The sequence below is a fragment of the Psammomys obesus genome, unplaced genomic scaffold, assembly GCF_907164565.1.
Source record: "Psammomys obesus unplaced genomic scaffold, mPsaObe1.curated_primary_1811, whole genome shotgun sequence".
Taxonomy (NCBI): domain Eukaryota; kingdom Metazoa; phylum Chordata; class Mammalia; order Rodentia; family Muridae; genus Psammomys; species Psammomys obesus.
In genome coordinates this window covers 13425953-13447623 of record NW_026596244.1, presented here as the reverse complement: position 1 = coordinate 13447623, position 21671 = coordinate 13425953, and the positions used below count along the sequence as shown (strand labels likewise).

Sequence of the window (21671 nt, the reverse complement as noted above, 5' to 3'; positions counted from 1 at the left end):
ACACACACACACACACACACACACACACACACACACACCCCTGCTGCTCTTCACAGTTTTCTTAGTTCCATGAGGTTGGCAAATGTTTATAAGCTTGGCACAGATCTCTGAAGCCTCTGATGAACATGGCAGCTCAGCCATCTGCTTTTGTCCGGAAAACGGTGGACCAGTAATTCTCCTACACAGAAATCCTATTGAGAGCAGTACAGCAAGGCCACGGCATCAGGCCTTTAATGTCTTCCCCAGACAACAAGCTCCAATCTCTCCAAAACCCCGCCACCAGCACGTCAAGTCTCCTGGCTGCCGGCTGAAGCAGGACCACAGATCCTGTCCTGTGTACAGCGCCAGGCACTGTTCCACTGCAAAGCATCTTTGTTCCTTTAATCTCATTTCTCCAAGCATTGTTATACGAAGAGGCAGTGTCGGCGCAGCTGCTTCTGGCACTAGCAGGAACCGTCATGGACTTGCCAGCCAGCAGACGCCGATTAGGTAAACCGAGGGTGACCTGCCCTCGCTGCTGGCTGTGTCTGCCCTTGCCCTGGACACGGCACCCACACTGTTTCCTGTAGTCTACCTGTAGAGACAGGACATGGTGGAAGGCCACACAGCTAAACAGCATGAGGGCTGACTCAACTTCATGTCTTGTTCTAAGCCACATACCCTGAGGTCCTGGTTCTGGTCCGGAAAGGAAGCGGGCTGCACTTACAGGTAGAATGAGACCTGATACAGACATGTGCCCAATGGCACTTAGGAAAAACAGCCAGGAGACACTAGCTGAGCAACAGAGGCTTACGTGACAGGGCATGTCCTTGGTGCCTCTTGGGACCTTGGATTGGTAACTCACGGCTGGCCTGGGCTCTCAAGAGTATTCGCTAAGTATGTTGTCTGTGCTGCACGTGCTCACCATCAGATTCCAAGACCCCCAGATCGTGCTAAGCCCTGCAGTCTGTCCTCCATTCGCAGAGCCATGCTGCTCAGTTTATAAACTACACACGGTAAGTGACTAAGAGCAACAGCACAGCCGTAACGCGCTGTAATACAAGTTGTTTTTAACTTACGACTTGCTTTCCTTTGCGATGCCCGGACTACAGCTGACCGTAACTCAAACCTTGAGGCTAGGGTTAGGCGGCACACAGCTACTGCGCCTGTCTGACACAGGCGGCGGCAGTAGGCCCCGTGGGCAGCTGACATGGCCCCACTGCTGACCCAGTGCAGGTGCCCTCAGGTTCCTGTTGCTTCTCTGTTAACTCAGTTGGGCCCAACAGACCTTCAAGTGTGCAATTGGGGCTTGTACAGAGGAGGGCACGAGGCACTGAGCTGAGGTCACCCAGCCGGGCGCAGCAGAGCTCTGTAGGCTGGCCCTCTATCTCTGGGACACTGTCTGTGAGGGAGGAGGCACATCTGCTGCCTTCTGGGGGACTGAGAGTGAACACCCACAGTGCAGGCACAATGTGAGCCTCAGCCTCGGAAGAGAGGTTCCCAGCACTTCTGCCTGCCAGCTGTTCACACGCTCCTGGCGTATTAAAGGTGTCACACATGCCCCAGTCAGTCGACGTGGACACCAGAAGTAAGCGTCTTTACGCTGGCAATCCCAAACACACTCTATAAAGTGATGACGACGCGTGGAGCTGAAATGTGGTGTAGTACAAGCATGACCAGATGAACGTTTCTTTAGCAGTCCTTCAAAGTGGTGACTTTGCACACGAAGCCCAGTCAAAACCAGTCAGTACAGCTTCAGTCATGATCAGACGTTAGCTCTAAAGCAGCACTATGTGTGGCATACGGAACTTTGCCGTGGGGGCTGCCATGGCAGGCCATCCAGGCTCTTCCTAACCCACAAGAGACACTGGCCTTCAAAGCCTGTCCATTTAACAATCAGCTGATACCTTCTGTTCCTTTGTCCCTGGGAGACACCTTAACCTTTCCTATGATGTCAGAATCAAAGGATTCTTCTTTTGATGGAGAAGAACCAGCTGCAGAAAACAAGGCTTTCCAAATCAGGCGACAAGTCTTGAGGCTGAATACAAAGGCTGACTCACAGAAATGGCAGCATAGGTTACTAGGTAGAGGGTAGGCAGGGGTAATGTCATGCTTTCTACAGCTTCATGAGGGCCAGGCTGGGTTTTTAATAAGCTTCCGCTTAGCATGGCTCCCACTGAGCCATGTTTGCATGTTGCCTGATACTATGCTCCTTTCCCTGAATGGATACTTGGAAGTCCACCAAACTCTCTTAAGATTCAAGGAAGCTTCTGCCACACACCCCATCTTTGGGGTGGGAGTGATGCCCTCCTCTTCCAGCTGGGAAGTGGGGAGCTCTGATTGCCTGTGTCAGGTGTGAGAGCTTTAGCTGGGTGGGGTTGGCTGCTCAAAACGTGAAGAGAAAGAGGCCAGGTGAGGTCAGTGGACCGGGCCAGCATGTGGCAGGCCCGGCGGCTTTCACAGAACCCTGACCGAGGGCTGCTGTGCCTGCCACACCTCTGCTGCAGCTAGTGTCCCATGCACAGCCAGCTCCCAGCAGGCCCAGCCAGGAGCCTAGATGAGGCAGTGACCCGCAGACCCTGCCCACTGCCCCACATGGAGCACTTCCCAATGTCTCACCCCAAAGGCCCACATGCCTCCGGCGGAAAGTTTATGAAACCAAATAAAGGAAGCCGCAGAAGACAGCGCTTGTCACCTCTCTGACTTAATCCTTCCACTTGGAAAGTCAGCATGACTTGTGCTGTTCAGTTTTCATTGCAGTTGACTGATTTTCACAAAATTTAGTAAACATTCTATGTTTCTTTATAGGACAGCCTGGCATCTTCAAAACCAGCAAGAGTGGCTAAGACCTTTTGATGAGCTTGTACTTTCTGAACGAGCTTAATAAAACAATCATGGGACTGTTTAGGAAAATGAAAACTCAGTTTTCCCCACTGAAAGAAAGGCAGTCAAAGCCAGGCATCCCTAAAAGCGTCGTTTTCCAAGGGGCACGGCAGCACGCTGTGCGTGCAGGCGCAGTGCGCTCAGAATCGTAAAGCGCCGTCCAGTGCGAGCATGAGAGTTCCTCAGGCAAAGCCTGCACTTCCTCACCTGCGCCGCAGAGCGGCCGCACCTGCCGTGGGCTGCGTGAAGAAAGTGTGCTAAATGCAGAACACGCTGTAGACAAGTGGCCTTTAGCTACGTTGCTCAGGCGAATGGCTATCATTTGTGCTCCCCAAGTGAGACACTACGGTTAGGGAGTAATGTTCCTGTGAAAATCAGCCTGGGAAGATGAAAACAAACAAACACCTAACTGTAACCACTCTAACAGTTCTTCTAACATGTCCCGTCTGTTGCGCTGCTATCAGAATCTCTGCTTTTCCACAGCCCTAAGCCCACATCCCCCCACACCTCAGCTTCTCCATTTCCACATTAATATGCACAATGAGATCAGAGAAGCCAGCACTGTGACTGAGGCAGGGGAACAAGGTCAGCTTAGTAACGTGAAGCCTTTGGTGGGGTGAGATCTGAATGGGCGTAAAGAAAGTCAGTATCCGAGTTTCCTTTGGGAAGGGAATCTCAGGACAGTCTAGGAGTGAAACTCCAGACTCAGAAGAATGTGCTAATAAAACAAGGCTGCAAACAGAAGAGTCTGAGACCAAGTGACTAAGAACTGGCACACTGACGCAGATACTTGCGTCTTCTCCGCAAGGGCATGCAGAGCCCATGAAGTTGCTGGGCTGTCAAGGGTGGCCTATGTGTCTTCTCTGCCTGGTTTTCGGAAACTGACAGAAACACTACTTCTCAGGATTCTTATGTGCAATGCAATGACCCCATTCATGCGGTCATGAAGACCTACTATGTGCTTGATAAGACAGCAGCTCCTAAGGGTACTAGCAAGAGTTCTGGTTACCAAAGGTAACACCAGCAAAGCACTGTTTACCGCACAGAAGCATGGCAAGATAAATGAGAAGTGAGTTAAATCCTGGAGGATTTTTGTAGTGGGGATGGAATGTGTATGTGTGGGGGTATGCGCTCTCCTCAGTTAAATGAGGAGCCCGGCGGCACGGGGCTGCAGTGGGAGCCCCAGAGCAAACCTCCACCCCTGCCTTTATTTAATCAACACCCCTGGGCACTCTTTCAACTGAAGGATGCTTCATTAGACCTGTGTGTCTGCCCTTCTCAGCAATCTGCTGTGCTTCTGAGGAAGGCAGAAAACATGAACATATCATCTTAAGGAATGTTATGAGTAACTCAGCTTCCAATGATTATGGTGTCATAAAGGGCTCAAGCTACCTAATTTCGGGAAACAATTTGTCTGAATCATTCTCTGTCTGTTCCAATCTTGTATTCTCATTCATCCTGGAAATCTCAAGGACAAGCCCTTTTCTTTTTATTTTTTTTTTAAGTCACCTAATACATTATCGTTCATCTATAAATATATCTTAAAGGTACTGGGAAAAATAAATCTAAGAAAATGTCAAAAGAAATCACTTCCTTCCTGAAGTGTTCAACATCCCTCTCTTCTGGATGCCCAGCCCACTCACTGCAGTCTCCCTGGGAGCCGCCAGCCACATGTGGGGATAAACACAACCTCTGTGATGGGGTGACCAGCGCCCCCGGGTCTGCTACCTTAGAGAGCTGTTCTTCCCTAACAGGTCTCCTCGGTCGACACTGGCAATACTTACTCCAGGCATGATGGGTTTGGCCCAGACAAGACTAGGACACAAACATACTTTCGAATGCTTCACAGAGCTTCACAGAGCTTCTGTTCAGCAAAGTGAGGCAGACACACTCCAGGAGCCAAGGGCGGTGATCTCAAGAGTTGCCTTTTGAGGAAGTGAAATAGCTGTGTTCTTGAGGTTTGAAGAGGCCCTTCCTCCTCTCCGGTGGAGAAGGCTGACACACAATTCCCAATGTCATGCTTAATGGATTCATTTTGGAAGTCAGGCTGGAGCAGTGGCTCCCAACCTGGGAGCTGTGACCCTGGAGTGGTTGTAAACCAGGTATTTATATTAATGATTTGTAACAGCGGCAAAAACATAGCCATGAAATAACTTAGGGTCAGGGTCACTGCGACATGAGGAACTGTATTAAAGGCTCCAGCATTAGGAAAGCTGAGAACCAGTGGGCTAGAGAAAAACAAAAACAACCAACCAACCAACCAACCAAAACAAACAACCAAAAAAAACATCAAGATGCTTGGGTGCAAACTACTACCTCAAAGGCTTGGCTTGAAGCCAGCTGTTCAAAGGCCAGATGGAGAGATGGCATTGATGTCTGTGATGGCACCGATGGCCCCTCCTTCCTTCCCTGAGCTGGAGAATGCTGAGAAGATGGTGGTGTGCCCCCCAGTGCTGAGTTCAAGTGGTAAAGGTGTTGGAAAGGTGGGCAAAGATTGGGACCTTCTGCTATAACAGAGAAGGAGCCTCAACTGAGAAAATGCTTTCATGAGATCTGCTTGTAGACAAACCTGTAGGGCAACTTCTTAGTTAGTGATTGACGGGGGAGGGCCCAGCCATTTGTGGGTGGCACCATCCCTGTGCAGGTGGCTCTGGGTGCTATACGAAAGCTGCTGCTCAAGCCATGAAGAGCGAGCCAGTCAGCAGCACCCCACGTGGCTCTGCATCCGCACCTGCCTCCACGTTCCTGCCCTGCTTGAGTTCCTGTCCTGACGTCCTTCAAGAGGGACAGTGATGTGGGAGTGTAGGCCAAACACCCTTTCCTGTACAAGCTGTTCTTGGTCATGGACTGCCGTCAGAGACATGATCTAACCAAGACTGGACTCTACAGAGCACACACGGGTTGTCGGGGCTCAGGTGCTCTGCACAGGTGCTGATCGGCTGAGTTCTGCACGTGTTGGCTGATGGCTCAGCGAGCGGACCGGCAGAAAGGCTACAGCTGTGATGTCTTTTAGGACACTGCACAAGCTATGCCACTAACTTAACACAATGACAGTGATCACAGGTGTATGCATAGACACAATGGCACCCTCCCCGAGGCAGCGACAAGTCAGCCTAGAGGACGAGGCAAACAGCAGACTGCTTATTCACTGCTGGCAGAGAGTTCTCGGACAGGGGCTGTTTGCTTCTGACAGTCTCGGACTCACAGAGAACAGAAGAACCACTCGGCCAGCAGCAGACTGCCGCTGCACTCCAAGCCATCCCCATGCTGCAGCTCTTGAGCAGGAAGTGCACACATGCTCCAATACCCTATATTTGTTATTGATCATTTCAAAAGCAAGAATCCAGTTTCCACAGGTCTTGCTGCTCTGGAAGACAGCAAGAATTTAAGGCCATCCTGGATTACAGGATACCCTGTCTCAAAAATACCCACAAGCACAACAAAACTTCCCACTTCCTCTTGATGACAAGGTGACAACTGTGACAGAATGTCGCCCTCGCCGGCACCGCATCGCTTCAATGTTGCCATGACAAAGAGACCCACAAAGCCTCAGGAAGTTCTGAAAAGGATGCAAAATCCCTAAGCTACCTCGCAGGCATCAGATTCTCTAAGTGCCCAGAAGATGAATCCTCAGGCCTCCCAGGGTGAAGATGCTCAGGAAGTCTGCAACATTTTGTACAGGCTTTGGGAAACCTGACTTCCTGCCATGGCTCCGTCCTCTTAAGACATCTAGAAACCCTACACATCACTGTTGTTGTTTGGTTTTGTTTTCCCTGCAGACACGTGGAAACACATACACTCATAACACCTGAACTAGCTTCCATGGCTCCGTGGCTCTTGTGGGCAGCCAGGAAGTTCTGCTTCTTTGTCTGGTACGCTGAAGAGAAGGTGAGCATATGCTGTCAGATGTAGCAAGGAAGGCCCAGGGCCTTACCCTCTCAGAGCTGTGTGGAGAAATGTGCCTGACAGGACACGCAGGGCCCTGTGGACCAGCCAGTCTGCTGAGCTGGGTTCATTTTTTATTCCGTCGACACTTACCAGCAAGGCAAAGCTGTGCTCTGGCAGCATGCCGTACTGCCGGACCAGCCTTTCTCTGGTTGCACTGGGGAGTTCGGGGAGCCTATCCCGAAGCTGGTCCACGTTGACCACCTGCTGAGGGTCTGCACCTGGAGGCAGAGACGCGCTGTCATGGAGCACCAAGGGAGGCAGGTTGGGCTCTGGCATAAACCTAGCAGAGAGAGCAGGTGAGTGTGACTCTGGGCATCTGGGCTGAGTACAGACACAGACGTACAAAGACAGGCTGCTGCTTGTCCCGGGAAAGACTACACAGCAAACCCATCTTCAGCAGTGCAGAATGAAGGAGAGAGAGTGACAAGGCACCAAGCCACACTGGTTTACACTAGTGAGGAGAGTGTCAAAGGGGCAGGACACAGAAGGACCAATGAGATGAACTTACTTGTGAGGAAGAAAGGTGAGCTCAAATTCTCTGTTAGCAGGACTGTACAATAAATGAAAAGTCAAAGGGGAAGAGAAGCTCTGTTCTCCTGAGAGGCAAGAGAATGGCACGGACTTTGCCTCAACAAAACGTGGAAGCTAGAGGGGAGGGAAGAAGGAGGCGCAGGGGAGACCGGACCACTGTCAGGATGGTGAACCTGTGCTGTGTGACGGTTACCTCAGGCTAGACAAATGCTGAAACCCATAGAACGGACAGCGTGAGTGAGTGACTCCAGGGTAAAGTATGGACGTCAACGACTAGCAAGCAGCAACACTGGTGACTGTTGCCGTAAAGCACTGTAAGCGAGTGAGAGGAGACTGCGAGAAGGGACATCAAACCAACACGTCCCACTCAGAGCTGCTCGAAAGCAGTGCCAGCTGTTGATGCTCAGGTGGGCTACAGTGCTGCGGTTATCTCACGAGAGAAGATGGCCCTTCGCTCTGCTCCAGCACTGCTTGCCCTAGGCCCATGAGAGTCAGGGGTGTCTGTAAAAGCAGGGTAGCCTCAGCAAAGGCATAGAGGAACTAGATTAGAGGTGCAGGCATCGCCTCAGTGCAGTGCCAAGTGCCCACTACTGGCCAGTCTGTCCTCAGAGAACAAGAGCAAACCCAGAGGGAGGCTTCTTAGACCCACTGCTATCTAACTTGAGGGCTATGGCAGAAGCTGCCGGTTGAGTTCAAAGGTGAACCCCGTGTGTAAGAGATTATGGGGAACATAACACAGGAGAATGAAGACAGTCACAGAAAAGTGTGAGCCCAGAAGTCCGCTGTAACTAACAGCCCCAGCCTTTGATAGGCGCGTGACAGGAACATGCAGCGAAGGGGTGCTATCCCGTCACTGAGGTCCGTGAGAAAAGGACCGGGTCCAATCTCCCTCATTAAGTGTTTTGAGAGGCCGTCTTCTGCCATGCAGCAGCCTCCCCTGATTGAGGAGTGGGTAAGAACCTCTGCAAGACACGCTGAGGAGCTGGCACCCCTAACCTGCTTATCTTGGGCTGAATTAGCATCACTCAGGCTTGAAGGGACCCACCACTGAAAGACTGCTCTCTTTTCACATCCTCCCAAAGGACTGCAATGCATTACAATTTCCTACCAAATGTAAGCCCCGGTCCCCCTGCCCGCCATCCTCTTGGTTGGGCGATAGCATCTCTGTTACAGAAGTCTATGAACGAGTTTCTGCCAGCAATTGAATCCCATCAAAACAGGGGCTCTGCAGCTACCAGGTCAAGAAAATCCCACTTCTAGTTCACATATAACATAAAGTAAGAGATCTTGATTTTATACAAAAATTTATTGCATATGCATTGGTGTTCTGCCTGCATGTGAGGGTGTCAGATCCCCTGGAACTGGAGTTACAGACAGCTGTGAGCTGTCATGTGGGTCCTCCAGGAGAATAGCCAGTGCGCTTAACTGTGGAGCCATCTCTGCAGCCCCCTGAAATCTCGATTTCTATTATGTAATAACAAGTAGTTTCCAAACTTCTCTGGCATAATTATGTTGACTTTTGGATGCGTTTGAAAGAGCCCCTTGAATATCTGTTGATATTGTGCACGAGAGCTAGTTACCTGTAGTCCTGTTTTCCTTCTTTGTCTCTCATGGGCACGGTGCACCTGCAACAGTCAGAGGAGACAGCACTAAGCGACTGCACGCAACACTGGCTACACACATGCAGAGACACACACAAGCAGAGACACACACACAGAGACATGCAGAGAGACACACACAAGCAGAGACACACACACACAGACATATGCAGAGAGACACACACAGAGAGACACACACACACAGAGACTTATGCAGAGACACACACAGAAAGACATATGCAGAGAGATACACGCACTGTGCCATGGGCTAGAGCACAAACATTGCCCCAAAGGCTATGTGCTATTTAACCACTTGGTCCTACAAAGAAGTGGTAGAGATGGAAGTGTCAGAACGAGAAGGAACCCAGTGGAAAGCCCGTGGCCATTAGACCACGCCCTCACGGGACTGTGGAGCCCTGCCCCCTCCCTGTGTCTTTTCTTTCCTAGCATGCTACTTTCTTCACTCTTACCAAACACCTGGTAGAAACAACCTAGGAGGGAGAGCACACATTTATTTTAGTTTGCAGCTTCAGAAGTGTTAGTCCACCATGGTGGGAAAGTTCAGCAGAGCAAACCAAGGAACGAGAATAGGGGAACAGACAGCCCCAAGGCCATGCCCCTGAGACCTGGCCTTCTTACCAGGCCCACGTCTTGACAATGCTACCAAACAACTCCACAAAGGGATAATCATCCCCTAACCTGGGGTCTAATGGTCAAACGTCTCTGGAAACACATCAGACATGCCCCGAGATAGGCCTCACTAATCAAGCGAAGAATTAAGATTGATCAGCACATCAGAATGAGGTAAGCAGTCTAGCTCAACCAGGTGCTTGCGACATGCTGCGCCACTCCAGGCCACATCGATCATAGACTGAAACCTTTGAAACCGGAACCAAAATTAACTTGTTCTCTTTATAAGCTGAGTGGCTCCAATATTTGTTATAGTAACAGCTGCCTGGCATACAGTTTTCTCAATCAGAGACAGGCAAATTCAAGCTCTTCAGAGCTCCATAGGAGATATTTATATAAATATAAACATGGTAACAAAAGAAAGAGGGATGCTTTGAGAAAAGAAAGAAAGGAAGAAAGAAACAAACCTGCTTCAATATTCCATGTGTGTATAGCAAGGGATCAAATCAGGGTTTTAAAGCATTCCCAGCAAGCATTCTACGGCTGAGCCACACGCCAGATGGCTTTTAGTCAGCACAAACTCTAGGCTTTTGAGCATCCTTTACTATTTTAAAGTACAAAATTATTAAAATTCAGAATGAGAACAATCACGGTTCAAGTTACCTAAACAATCACACATAGAAAAGTGTCTGTGTGGTGAGAATGAGAAACATCCCCCAGAGGCTCTGGTATCTGAACACTCTGTCCCCTGCTGGCAGAGCTATCTGGGCGGGGGGGGGGGGGGGGGAATAAGTACAATCTGGCTGGAGGAAATGTGTCACTGGGGGTGGGCTTTGAGAGTTCCTAGTCCTAGCCACTTCCAACTTGCCCTCTGCTTTGTGTGTGTGGCTAAAGACTTGAGCCCATAGTTTCGTGCTCCAGCTACCTGCTGTTTGCCTCCCTTTGCTGTTATGGATGCTGCCTCTGGAATCCCAGGATGAAATAAAGTCTTCTGTAAGCTGCTTTGATCACAGTGTTTACCACAGCAATAGGAAAATAACTTAGGCGGTGTCCTCATCACCAGCTCTCAGCCCTTCTCTACATCCAGCTTAGGCTGTGAGAGGTCTGACAGAGCATTCAAGGGAATAAAATGTCTTGCCACAGAGCAGGCGAGCTGGAAGCAAGGGGAACCTGGGGGCTGAGACTAAGCGCTTGGGCACAAGCCTGCGCTGGCTGCCTCTCCTGAGATCCCAGCACTCCCTGTTTCACACGTGGTCCATGGTTGAGCCCCAGCCTCCTAGCTGTGGCTAGGCTTATCGACACAAACTCACCCCAGCTTGTAATCAAATGAGCGGGTTTCATTCTGAATTTCACCTCCATTCTCAAGTTCAGTGATTTGCCTCTGAATTTCATAGTCTACAAAAACATAGCAAGTTAGTATATTTTGAATGCCTTTCATCCATGCAGGCAATATTGACAAACCACCCTCAATCCTTAAATTAAAAAAAAAAAAAAAAATCAAGGAGATTGCTTACAATGGTCATTCCCTCGCAGGCTGTCTTCTCTTCTCCCCCCTGGGAGGGGCCTTAAGAAACTTGCCTCTCCCCTCCCCCGTCTCTCTTTCAGACAGCAGTTCAGAGAGAGCAACAACCCATACAGATTACAGGCGTCCTGGCAGAAGGCTGGGACTAGGACTAGCTAGTGACTGCAGATCTGGATGGTGGCTACAGAATTCCTTACCCTGGGACCAGCAGAGAGGCCACAAGGAGCCCTGGCAGCCCTCCAAATTATGTACAAAATATGGGTAAAATGTATGGACACTTTTGAAAAGAGAACAGAGTCTTTCCTGTATTTTCCAATCAACACAGCCAAACATAAAGCCCAGCACCACTACTAAGTTCCTTCGAGAAAGCTCGCTTTCCCCAGCTTCCCTTCCTCACTCGATCCCGGCCCTTAATCACAGCCAAAGGCAGCAGCACTAACAGGCCACCTTCCAGCTCTCTCCCCGCACATCCTCCTTGACTGACATGAAATGAGGGCTAAAAAGTCCCACAGGATTCAAAAACACCTTGCAGGAAAATTGCAGGCTTGGGGAATTAAGCCCATGTCGGTCAAGCTTTGGCTCTGCTGGGCTCTGGGTGAACACAGGCAGAGTTCCGAGTGTTGCTGCAGAGGGCACTTACGTAACAGAAGGAGTCAGGGACAACAGAGACACCAAGGGCTCCTCGGGGCACCATGGCAGACAAGGCCTGAGCTCTGGCTGCCCGCTTTTGTTTGCACCCCGCTACCGACTGTCAGATCAGTGCAGACCGGTGCAGACCAGCGTGTCCAAGCCAAGCACCAGCCTCCCCTCTTAGCCCTGATGGCTTCAGAAAGTTGACCGTGTCCGCTTTCAGAGACAGGGCCACTCCTGACCCTTATCCTGCTGCCCTTTGGGTTACCCCTAGAATCGTCTTAACACCTTTTCTCTAAGGATATGTTCCTTCATGTGCCTTCATAAAGGCTGGCTAATCATTTCGGGTTTGGGACACAAGATTTTACACAGACGCAAGCAACCTCTTGAGACTTCCCCCAAAGAGCCAGCACCTCTAAACACCTTGGCTGCAGCTGCACAAAAGCAGCATTTTCAGCAGGCTTGCGCTCTGCCCACGCCAGACAGGGCTCACTTTTATGGATGTCTCCGGCTTTAGAAAGTACTTGAGTCTTCTGAGATGTCCTTCCCTCAGACTTCGTTTCCAGCTTCTGTGGGACCCATCAAGCTAGCCTGCTCTACATTAGCTCTCATCAAACATTTGTCATCAGAAACCCCTACTGTATGCTCCAGGAAAGCCAACCTTGACGACACGGGCATATGCAATCCATTCGCTGGAAATGGTGAAAAGTAGAAAGCATATTCACCAAGAAGAGTATATGCAGTCTAGTGACTGAACTAGACCTCACAAAGCACACCACCACAGACTGTAAGCCCCAAAGCAGGTGGGGTTCTTCCCATGGGTCTAGCTCGAAGTTAAGTGTCAGCAGGGACACTGTGTGAGTTGAGTTCCAGACGGAGGACTCAGTGAACTTTGAGGCCCTGCCTCTACCCTCCTTGGATCCTCCACTGGCAAAGAGAAAAGCCTGGGCCAGACAAGAGAAGGACAAGAGACCACGTGGGTAGAGAGGCCTCCCATCACGGGGGCCAAGGTGACTGAGGCCACCTCAGACCTTCGCTGCTGAGTTTCCAGAGCTGCCAGCATGGGCAGAGGCAGGTCCAGCAGGCTGACTACCTGCTCCACAGAACTGTGAAAGCCAGAGGCTGCTTCAGACACTGCCAGGCACTGATGCTCACCCAGGGTCCACAGCAGCGGCCACGTCAATACTCACCAATGGCTTTGGCCAAGAACCGGAGGCTGTTGAGGTTCTTCACCTCAGTGCGGACCCCCAGCGCTTCCCCGGGGCGATGCACGGATATGTTGGCATCTACTCTCAGCTGGCCCTCTGCAAGGAAAAAATATAAACTCTATACAAGTTCTCTGAGGCAAGATGGCTTGGAGGGTGGTAATGTCAAGGCAACCTAGTTTGGAGTGCGTAGCTGGCTCTGAAACACGTGGCTGCCCCTGTCCACTCACGGCCAGCACAGTGCTGAGGTTCTTGTGCACACAGACATCCGGACACAGCAGCTGGAGGATCTATCTAGTGTCTGAGCTAAATGAGAAGAGGGTTATTGAAACAGAGGTCTGCTCTGCAGCTATTTTCCAAGCGTCTGAGCTGGTTTTGGGGGAAGTCTCAACAGTGATTATGTGAAACCCCTGCAGTGCTCTCCAGAGAAATAGGGAGCTAGCTCTCTGTGTTTTCAGGAGATTTATAAGACAGTCCTTGAGAATTTACAGCTCAAGGGCAAGAGTCGAAACCTGAGCTGTTTCCCTCCCCTTTGCAGGCAGGTAATGATTTTCCTTCTATAAACAGGAATCTGAAGCTGTCCTGGTTGCCAGGAGGATTTGCTGAAGCAGAAAGGCTGTGCAGTTGATGGGTGCAGGGGGCAGAGGCCAACTCAACCCGTCCTTGCAGGGCCGTCTGTGCCCTGGAAAGCCCCTTGGCCTAGGAAACACAACCCCAAAGCAGATGATCTGTGGGAGGACTAACGGTCTTTGAGGAAGGAGGAGGCAAAATCCCGTGACAGGTGTGGAGACAGAAAGAATCACACTCTGTACCTTACAAAGTAAAGCTCAAGTTCTAGTCTGCAAGTTCATGTGCAATACTGACAATAAGATGGGAAGACAAAATGTTGATCTTATTAAATTTTTTTTGAGACAGACTCTCACTGTGGAGCCCTGGCTAGCCTTGAACTCACCATCCTACATCGACTTCCCAAGCAGCTGGAACAAGTGTGTGTCATAGCTCCTGGTTCTGAGGTTTCTAAAGATGTTAATCTGCCAGACCTGACGGTGGGCTAAATAAATTCACTTCCCAAATGTTCCACAACAAAAGCATATTAAAACAATTAAAAGCACAAACAGGTCCATGCCAGAAAAGGAGGATTCTTTGTCACTCCCTGGCTGCTGAGCTGTGGCCCTGATCCGACACCAGCTAGAGACCACTGTTCAGCCGCCGCGGCCCCTCCCCAAGCCTCACCCACACTCTGGCCCTGAAAGTCTGGCAGGATTTTTTTCAGCTCAGGGGTGGCTCTAACCATGTTCCCAGCTCTGACATCTTAACAACTGCACACAAACCCTATAGCCGCTTATGTTTAAACCAGGTTTTGAACAAGTCATGCTCTTCTGAATTTTGAGAAGTGCCAGCTGCTTAGGAATCTTGCTGGCACCTTCTATTCTCCTTTCTCTTCCTTACCTCTAAAATCCCTTAGAACCTCTCAGGTCCCTCCAGACACCTCCAGACTTGTCACGTCTCTCCACTCTCTTACTGCAACCTTTGTCTGGGACCACACCCTGTTTCAGCACAGCAGGCCTCTGCTCCAGGGCCCAGCACTGCAGCTAAGGAAGACCTTCACGCTGGCGCAGCGCGGCTTCTGTCACTTCACTGCTTACTGCAGCACGGCAGTGCCGCTCTGTCCCTCCTCTGCTTCGTATCTAAGGGCTGGAGTCCTGTTTGCTGACACCAACATTCACACCATTCGCTCCACAGGGAAACTCCTTCAGTCACTCAACTGTTCATGCCCCTGCAACTTCTGTTATTCTTACTTTTGGAAGGGTGAGAGTGCCGGGACAGGCTCCTCTGTGATTCGGGCCCCACACTCCTATGCAGCTGGGGCTGGCTCTTCTGTGATGCAGGCCGCCAGCTCACTCTGCAGCCGAGACTGGCCTAGACCTCTGGACTGCAGATGTGCACCTCCGTATCTCGTGTCCACTGGAACTACCCCAGCGTTCCTATCTCTCTCAGCCTCCCCTGTGGCTCAGCCTTCGAGACTGCATGTGAATGCTCCTTCTCTCTGCTAGACATTTTCATCAGAACCTCCCTGTGGATGTCCTGCAGCTTCTCAGATTACAAGGAAGCCGAGCCACATAAAAGGGCAATGTGACCAATACCTCCTGTGAACTAAGCTCTTTGCCAAGACCAGGATGAAAAAGCCCTTGAGGATGGGCCCAATTTTCAATCCTTTCTTGCCTTTCAAGGACATGGACCGCACTAATCCCATCTCTTCCATACAAGCGATGAACCGTTCTCAGCATTCTCTCTGGTATGTACACATGTAACAGTATTTATTTCTCATTAAGAAAACAAACAGAAGCCTCAAAACCTATTCCCTTGAGTCCAATTATTCACACCATCAGTCATCAGCCATTGCTCTGCTCTCTCTCCAGGCAAATCCTCTCCAATCACTGTGTGTTACACCTCATCTCTCACCCCAGTAAACTCCCACCACCCACAGCCTGGCTCTGTCTCCAGATCTCCGCAGATGTCCTTTGTCAGGGTGCCACCAGCACCTTGGTGCCAAATCCAGGGGACAATGACACTTCCTGTTCTCATCTTACTGTGATATATCAATTAATCCTTCCCTTTTTTCCTGTCTTTTAAGACAGGGCCTTATTATATAGCTGAGGATGGACTCAAATTTGCTATACAGCACAAGCTGGGCTCGAACTCACAATTCTCCTGTAAACCGGGATTTCTTGGTTTCCTTCCTTCTTGGAACAGCATCCTATATCAGTGTTGGTGGCTTAGTGCTATCATGATTTTCCTGAACACTCAGCTTGCATTTAATTTGCTTGTGTCCCTTTTCCTTTGCAAACACAGGCCTCTTCTCTTTACTCAGGCGCTCTCCAGAGTGGCATGCAGTTTTAAATATCATCTTTGTGCTCATGATGCCCAAGTCTCCTCGGCAAATTTCTCTGCGCCCTACTCCAGGCCTTACAAGTATTCCAATTTCCAAATCCAAATCCTGACTTACCATTTTGCAAGGACATTATTGTCCTTTATCTTCCCAGCTCAGCTAGCCCTACGAGCATCTCTTCAATTTTCCTCGAAGCCACCTTGCTTCCTCCTGTTTCTGATCGTCTGCACCAGCCTGCCATGAACTGCCTTGCTAAGAGCTATCGTGAATCCACACACCCTGTATCGCCACTGCCACCAGCACTGTCAAGCAGTGTCACCCGCACCTGATCCCGCATTCTCAAGTGGGTTCTTTCTTCTCGACCTGAAACCCCCTTTCCACAGCAGCCACAGTGGCTTCTAAAATGTAAGCTGTTCCCTCCCTTGAATGTCTCCATGGTTCCCACATCACCTGTAAGATCTATACCTCTGACTATTGCCAAACTGTTCTCTGCTTACCCCTCTATGTCACCCTGGTAACCTTGGCACCATTTTCTGAACTCTTTTTCAGGCTAGGCTCTTTGCCTTAGCTATTTCCTGGAAGCTCACTGCCTAGTTCTAGGCTGGCTAAGGCCCCGAATCATTCTTTAGTTCTTAACTAAATATTAACTCTGCTGAGTGGCCTTTAAAAGCAGTATTGCCACTCTCCAAGTTATTGTGGTACTGAGCTTCATTTATTTCCTTGAAACAACAATAATTATTTTTGTTTTGCTTGTGGATGTAAGGGTAAAGTCCTCACGGCACCAACAAAGCCTTTTTCAGAATCTAGAACCAGGTCTGACCCTCTGTTTTCCAAGCAATTAAACCCCACAGAATGATGAATTTCAACATACTAGTGATTTCCTGAGTGATAAGCAGGCAGACTGTTTCTGTCCTGTCATAGTTCCTGGTCAGTTCAACAACTGTGTCCAACTAGAGTTAATCTACAATTGGAATCATGTGAAGGGCCCACTGAGCTCAAAGGATATCTGCCCAAGTACACTGAGCTCTGCACGACCAAACCTCAGTGCTTGGGAGACAGTTTAAAAAAACAAAACAACTCAGGGGACCCTGAGTTAGTCCTCACTTTTAAAGATGTCAGTCTCTTTCATGGTTTAGAATCTAATTCGGAAAAGAGGAATAAAGGCATGAACACCACACTACGTAAATGTCTGAGGAGACTCACTTAGTGTCCTGCCGTGTTGAAAGAGAGCTTGCTAGCCTGGATCCAGATTTCGTATCTGACATTAACAAAAGCTATTCTACCTTGTGAAGTCAAAATGCCTTTTAAACAAATTAAGTCAAATTGCCTCAAGTGTATGAAAGCCTTAGCAGTCAGGTTTGCCTCTGTGCGCTCTGTCCCACTGAGGGGCTTCATGCCTACGTAAGACTCAAGCTCGGCTTCTCTCTTCTCCCAGCAGATTTTTGATGGCTAAACGAAAACTCACACCACTGAGCAGTGCTGGAGCATTCTTCCTCTAAAACACATCATAACAAGAATAGAATGCTGGGCTGGAAACCACTTTCTGCAATCAGTGGGGTCTGAGACGTGGACAAGCTGGTCTGTGGGGATGGTCATTCTGGTCCCTGAATAGCCTCCAGACCTTGAAGACCAGGATGTGAGGGCAGGAGCGACTAAAACCTGTGGTAGTGCTGGGATGGAGCCTCACCTCCCACACACTGGACAGGTGTTCAACTGCTGAGCTACGCTCCCAGCCAGGAGCCACCAAATGTCACTGTACAGAACTGTAAAGCACATTCTCCACAGAAGCGGAGACGGAGAGCAGCCCTACTTACTGCTGCTGCGGAAGGTGTGTGTCCACCAGCAGCCCTTCTGTCAGGCGTGCGGCCTTACAGCCACCATTCCACCATTCTGTCACGCAGTGCTGACAAAGGCACCTGGGCATGCTTGTGGCATTTCAAACCATCTCCCTACCAGAACACACTCAGTCCTACAAAGCTGCTCCTCTCATCACCCTAGAACTCCTCCTCTCCTCCGCTTCTCTTTCCACATGCAGCTATTAGAGAACGACTTGAAAGGGCTAGAGGGCACATGCTTGGACTCTTCACCGTCTACCTCTCTGAGCAGACACCCATGGCAGCATGACACGGCTGCCACTGAAAGGCTGGTACCACTTGTAAAGAAAGGAGGTGGCACACTTGGCCTCCGCGGCAGTGTGGATACTTGTAATGAGTCTTCAACAAACAGCCTGGGGTTCCTTCCTTGCTAACAGAGACAGCGCACCCCCAGGAGTGATGTGCGGTGTGAGTCACAGGATAGACTGTTTGAACAAACAGTAAGCATTCCAACCAGTGGACATCCCTACTGTTGAGGCCAGGGGCTGAGCCCTCTGCTCACACTCAGATCAACACAGTGCTGTGGGGCCATCTTGCACAGCAGCACGGGGAGAAAACGAGTCCGACACTGGGCTATGGAGGCCCATGCTCACTAGCGAAGCGCCCAGGCCCCAAGAGCTCATACTTGACTCCACCAGCACCCAGTCCCTGCTGTACAGTGGGGCCTCGGGCAGCCGCCGGCGCTGACACCACAACCTCCCAGTGGCAGGGTGACAAAAAGGAGCAAAAGCATTTAGGCTAAGAAATCACTAATGGCCCAAGAAGTCAACCCTTGACGCCTGCAGGCCACCCTCGGTGCTCCAGATGCTTCACAACAGCTGGAGCCTCTCGGCTGCTGTGCTGGACACTGAGCTGCTGCACTTGTGTTGAAAGGAACACGGAGTGTAGAAAGTGTCCCAACAGATGAGACGCCATGAGCCGCTCAGCTCCTGCCATTGCAAGGACCCAGAGGGGCCTCTCCTCAGCTCGTGTGTTCTTGCCATTCCGGCTTCCCTCTTCACTAGGAGGATGCAGAGGGACTCTCCTCAGCTAACAGGCGGCCTTCTCACTCCATAGGTTTGCAGAGGCAGTGATTTTGAGGATATCTAAAACCTTTAAGGAGATGATACAGAACTACGCTTGGCGCATTAATGGCCAATTACCCAAGCCGCCCTATTTATGTTCTACGGGCAAAAAAGCAGCCTGTGTGATAAATGGGAAATGGAGATGTTCCTTATGCCCACATGGTCTAACCTTTATTCCGCTTAGACTCAGGGTGCTGTTTCGCAGCCTTCAGTTTACAGATCAAGCCGGCAAGCTTGGGCTGCAGGCCCCACTTGTACCAGGACTAAAGTTACAACTTATCATTTGTGACATGTCCTCTGTGACATTTAAACTTCAGAAGGCCTCTGTCACATGCAAACATCATGTGACGTCTAAGGGTGTTCCCAGCACTAAGCACCGGCAGGGAGATGTGCTCCATCATTAATGATGTTCACTAATCGCCCACTGTGGCCACTTTACATACTATGGAAACCTGACTGGAAATGCAAGCTTGTATTGTGTCAGGAAGGACCCCAAGGATGGTGGGAGTTCTTACCCGGCCTCTGGAGAGGGGAAATGGGGGACAATCAAGGGGGGGATTCACTCTCAGGGATTTAAGGAAATGCAAAGGAACACCGGGCAAGAGCCGAGACAGTACTGCCATGAAGCCCAGAAGTCAACAGAGCTGTGGTTTACTTTAAATAATGTTTCATTATGACAGTCTCACTCATGTAGATAATGCCATTTCATTACATTCCAGACCCAGGAGAACACGGGTCTCTCTGCTTGCACAGCATCGAGGCGTCTGATATAATCTTTTCCTTTCTGTAGTGCTAGGGCTTGAACACGCCTCACACATGCCAGGTGAGCTCCACGGGGCTGTATCTCTGGCCTGTGTAATAGTGACATCTGTTTACAGCCAACACACTGGCTTTCCCCGCACACACATACAAGTTTTAACATTATTGGGTTATCGTTGTTTCTTGAGATAGGATCTTACTATTTGGCCTTAACTAGCCTTAGACTCTCTGTGGGCCAAGCTGGCCTTGCACTCAGAGAGATCCACCTGCCTCTGCTTCCTGGTGCTAGGATTAAAGGTGCGGGGTTTAAGGTGTGGTAATTGTACAAATGAATGGGAGACAGTTTGATATTTCGCTATTGGCAGCCACACACCTATGAATGTATACATATATAGTGCGTAATAATCAAATTAGGGTAGTTCACAGTCCAAAATGGAGGAACATTTTGCCAAAGAAGAGAAAGAGATCTTCCAAAAATAGCAACTGGCTATGAATACAGAACTCAGAAGATAAGAATTATTATTCACGAGCAGTGGCTTCTTCTGGAAGGCTGAACTGAACATAGCTCATGAATCCTCACAGTTCCCAGGTAGCAAGCTGGGAGACGGTAAATCTTGTCTCCTGACGCCTATGCTCAATGCGGATGCAACGCAGTGTTCTATTTAGTTTTGGTTTGGGGCTCAGATAAAGAGTGCAAGAAATTCTAAGGGGGAAAAGAAGTGGAGTCCAGAAGGCTAAACAGAGAACATGCCAGAGGCAGGAGGGAGAAGACGAAGATTGGGGACCTGCCCACGCAGCCTCTACCTGCCATGTTGGCCTGGCTGGTTCCCAGGGCTTGAAGGATCAGCTGCAGCTCCCTGACAGCGAGGGCTGCCTCTTCCCCACAGCACAGGTCAGGCTCCAGGACCACCTCGAGGAGGCCAACCCCTACCAAAGAGAGGACAGTCAGCCTGGCTCAGGCTTGGATCTTAGGAAAGCCGGCATTAAGGCAGGACCCTCAAAGTCGCCCTCCCCCACCCTCCACTTCTGCCACTTGTCGATTTTGAACTCTGGCTCATCTCTTTCACTGTCTGCTTAAGGATGTCCAGCTGTGGGGCCGTGACAAGGCAGACAGATCTGTCTGATTTTAGGGGTGAGTAATTGGCAAGCCTAGCAGTGAGCATGGTTCAAGCCGTGCTCTCTCACCGCCTCTGCCAATACCAACATGGATATTTTGATCTCTGTCAGTCAGGCCCTGTGCTTTTCCAATTGGTCTGAGAAAAATCTGGAGACAGAAGTGCCTAAGACCCCAGAGCAGAGAGGGCTGGAGGAAGCAAGGCAGACCAGCCTACCGGCTCTATTCAAGTCAATGAGCGTCTGGGCTCTCAGGTCATCGTGGAGGCTTTTGCCACTGTCCTGCTCCAGCTGGATCTGCTTGACCCTCACCGTCTTGGCCACTTGGCTCTGCTTCTTCCCTCGGCAGACACTGTATGTCAGGTGTCCGCTGGCGGCAATTGGGAGCCTCTGCTGGGTGATCTGGTAGCCGGCCTGCTTGCAAACACACAGGAGTCAGTCACTAGTCCAGGACGGGAAACTGGGATGCACTTCACTTCCAGTTTCAGGTCTTAAAGGTTTACTTGAAACAGGCCCAGTGAACAGGATAAACAAGCAGACAGAAAATAGCTTGGGTATTGCAGCCATGATTCAGCCTGTCTCGTTGGCTTGTCCTACCCCGTCACCCACCCAAAGCCTCTCGTCCCCAGCAATGGTGCAATTAACAACACAGATCCCACCTTGCTTGCAGGGGTGCCATTTTGGGAATGACAATGATCTCGTTGTCAGAGGCCCCTAAGAAAAGAGTTTACTGTTTTCATTTAGCTCATTAGCCTAAACTCTGCATCTCATCACCAGGCTCCTGCTGAGCCCTTATTAGGGAATGCTGGCGAAGCAGCTAGCCATCCACTTGCAACATGGCTTACAGCAACTGCCACTGCAGTTCAGCTTGTCTGGGTTGTCCTTTCAGGTAGGCACCATGCCAATGGTCATTCCCTTGTTTCTCTGGCCAGAAAGCACTGTGATATGCTCACAATTGGCTAATGGCTAGCATATAGCACAAAAACAAAAAATAAACACAAAAACCCTGATGGCTACTGCAAGGATGCTTGTCTCTTCTTCTAAA

At 50.1% G+C, this 21671-nt stretch overlaps 1 protein-coding gene across 1 annotated transcript in view; it reads right to left on the bottom strand.

Moving 5' to 3' along the window:
- Gatb (glutamyl-tRNA amidotransferase subunit B) overlaps positions 1-21671 on the bottom strand; it is a 70880-nt gene that overhangs the window by 16846 nt on the left and 32363 nt on the right. Inside the window, exons 4-9 of the mRNA XM_055596511.1 lie at positions 20845-21040; positions 20318-20440; positions 12912-13025; positions 10880-10964; positions 8922-8966; positions 6901-7090 (exon numbers count right to left, since the gene is read on the bottom strand). Coding sequence (XP_055452486.1) covers positions 6901-7090; positions 8922-8966; positions 10880-10964; positions 12912-13025; positions 20318-20440; positions 20845-21040 — 753 coding nt within the window. The remainder of the gene's footprint in view (positions 1-6900; positions 7091-8921; positions 8967-10879; positions 10965-12911; positions 13026-20317; positions 20441-20844; positions 21041-21671) is intronic.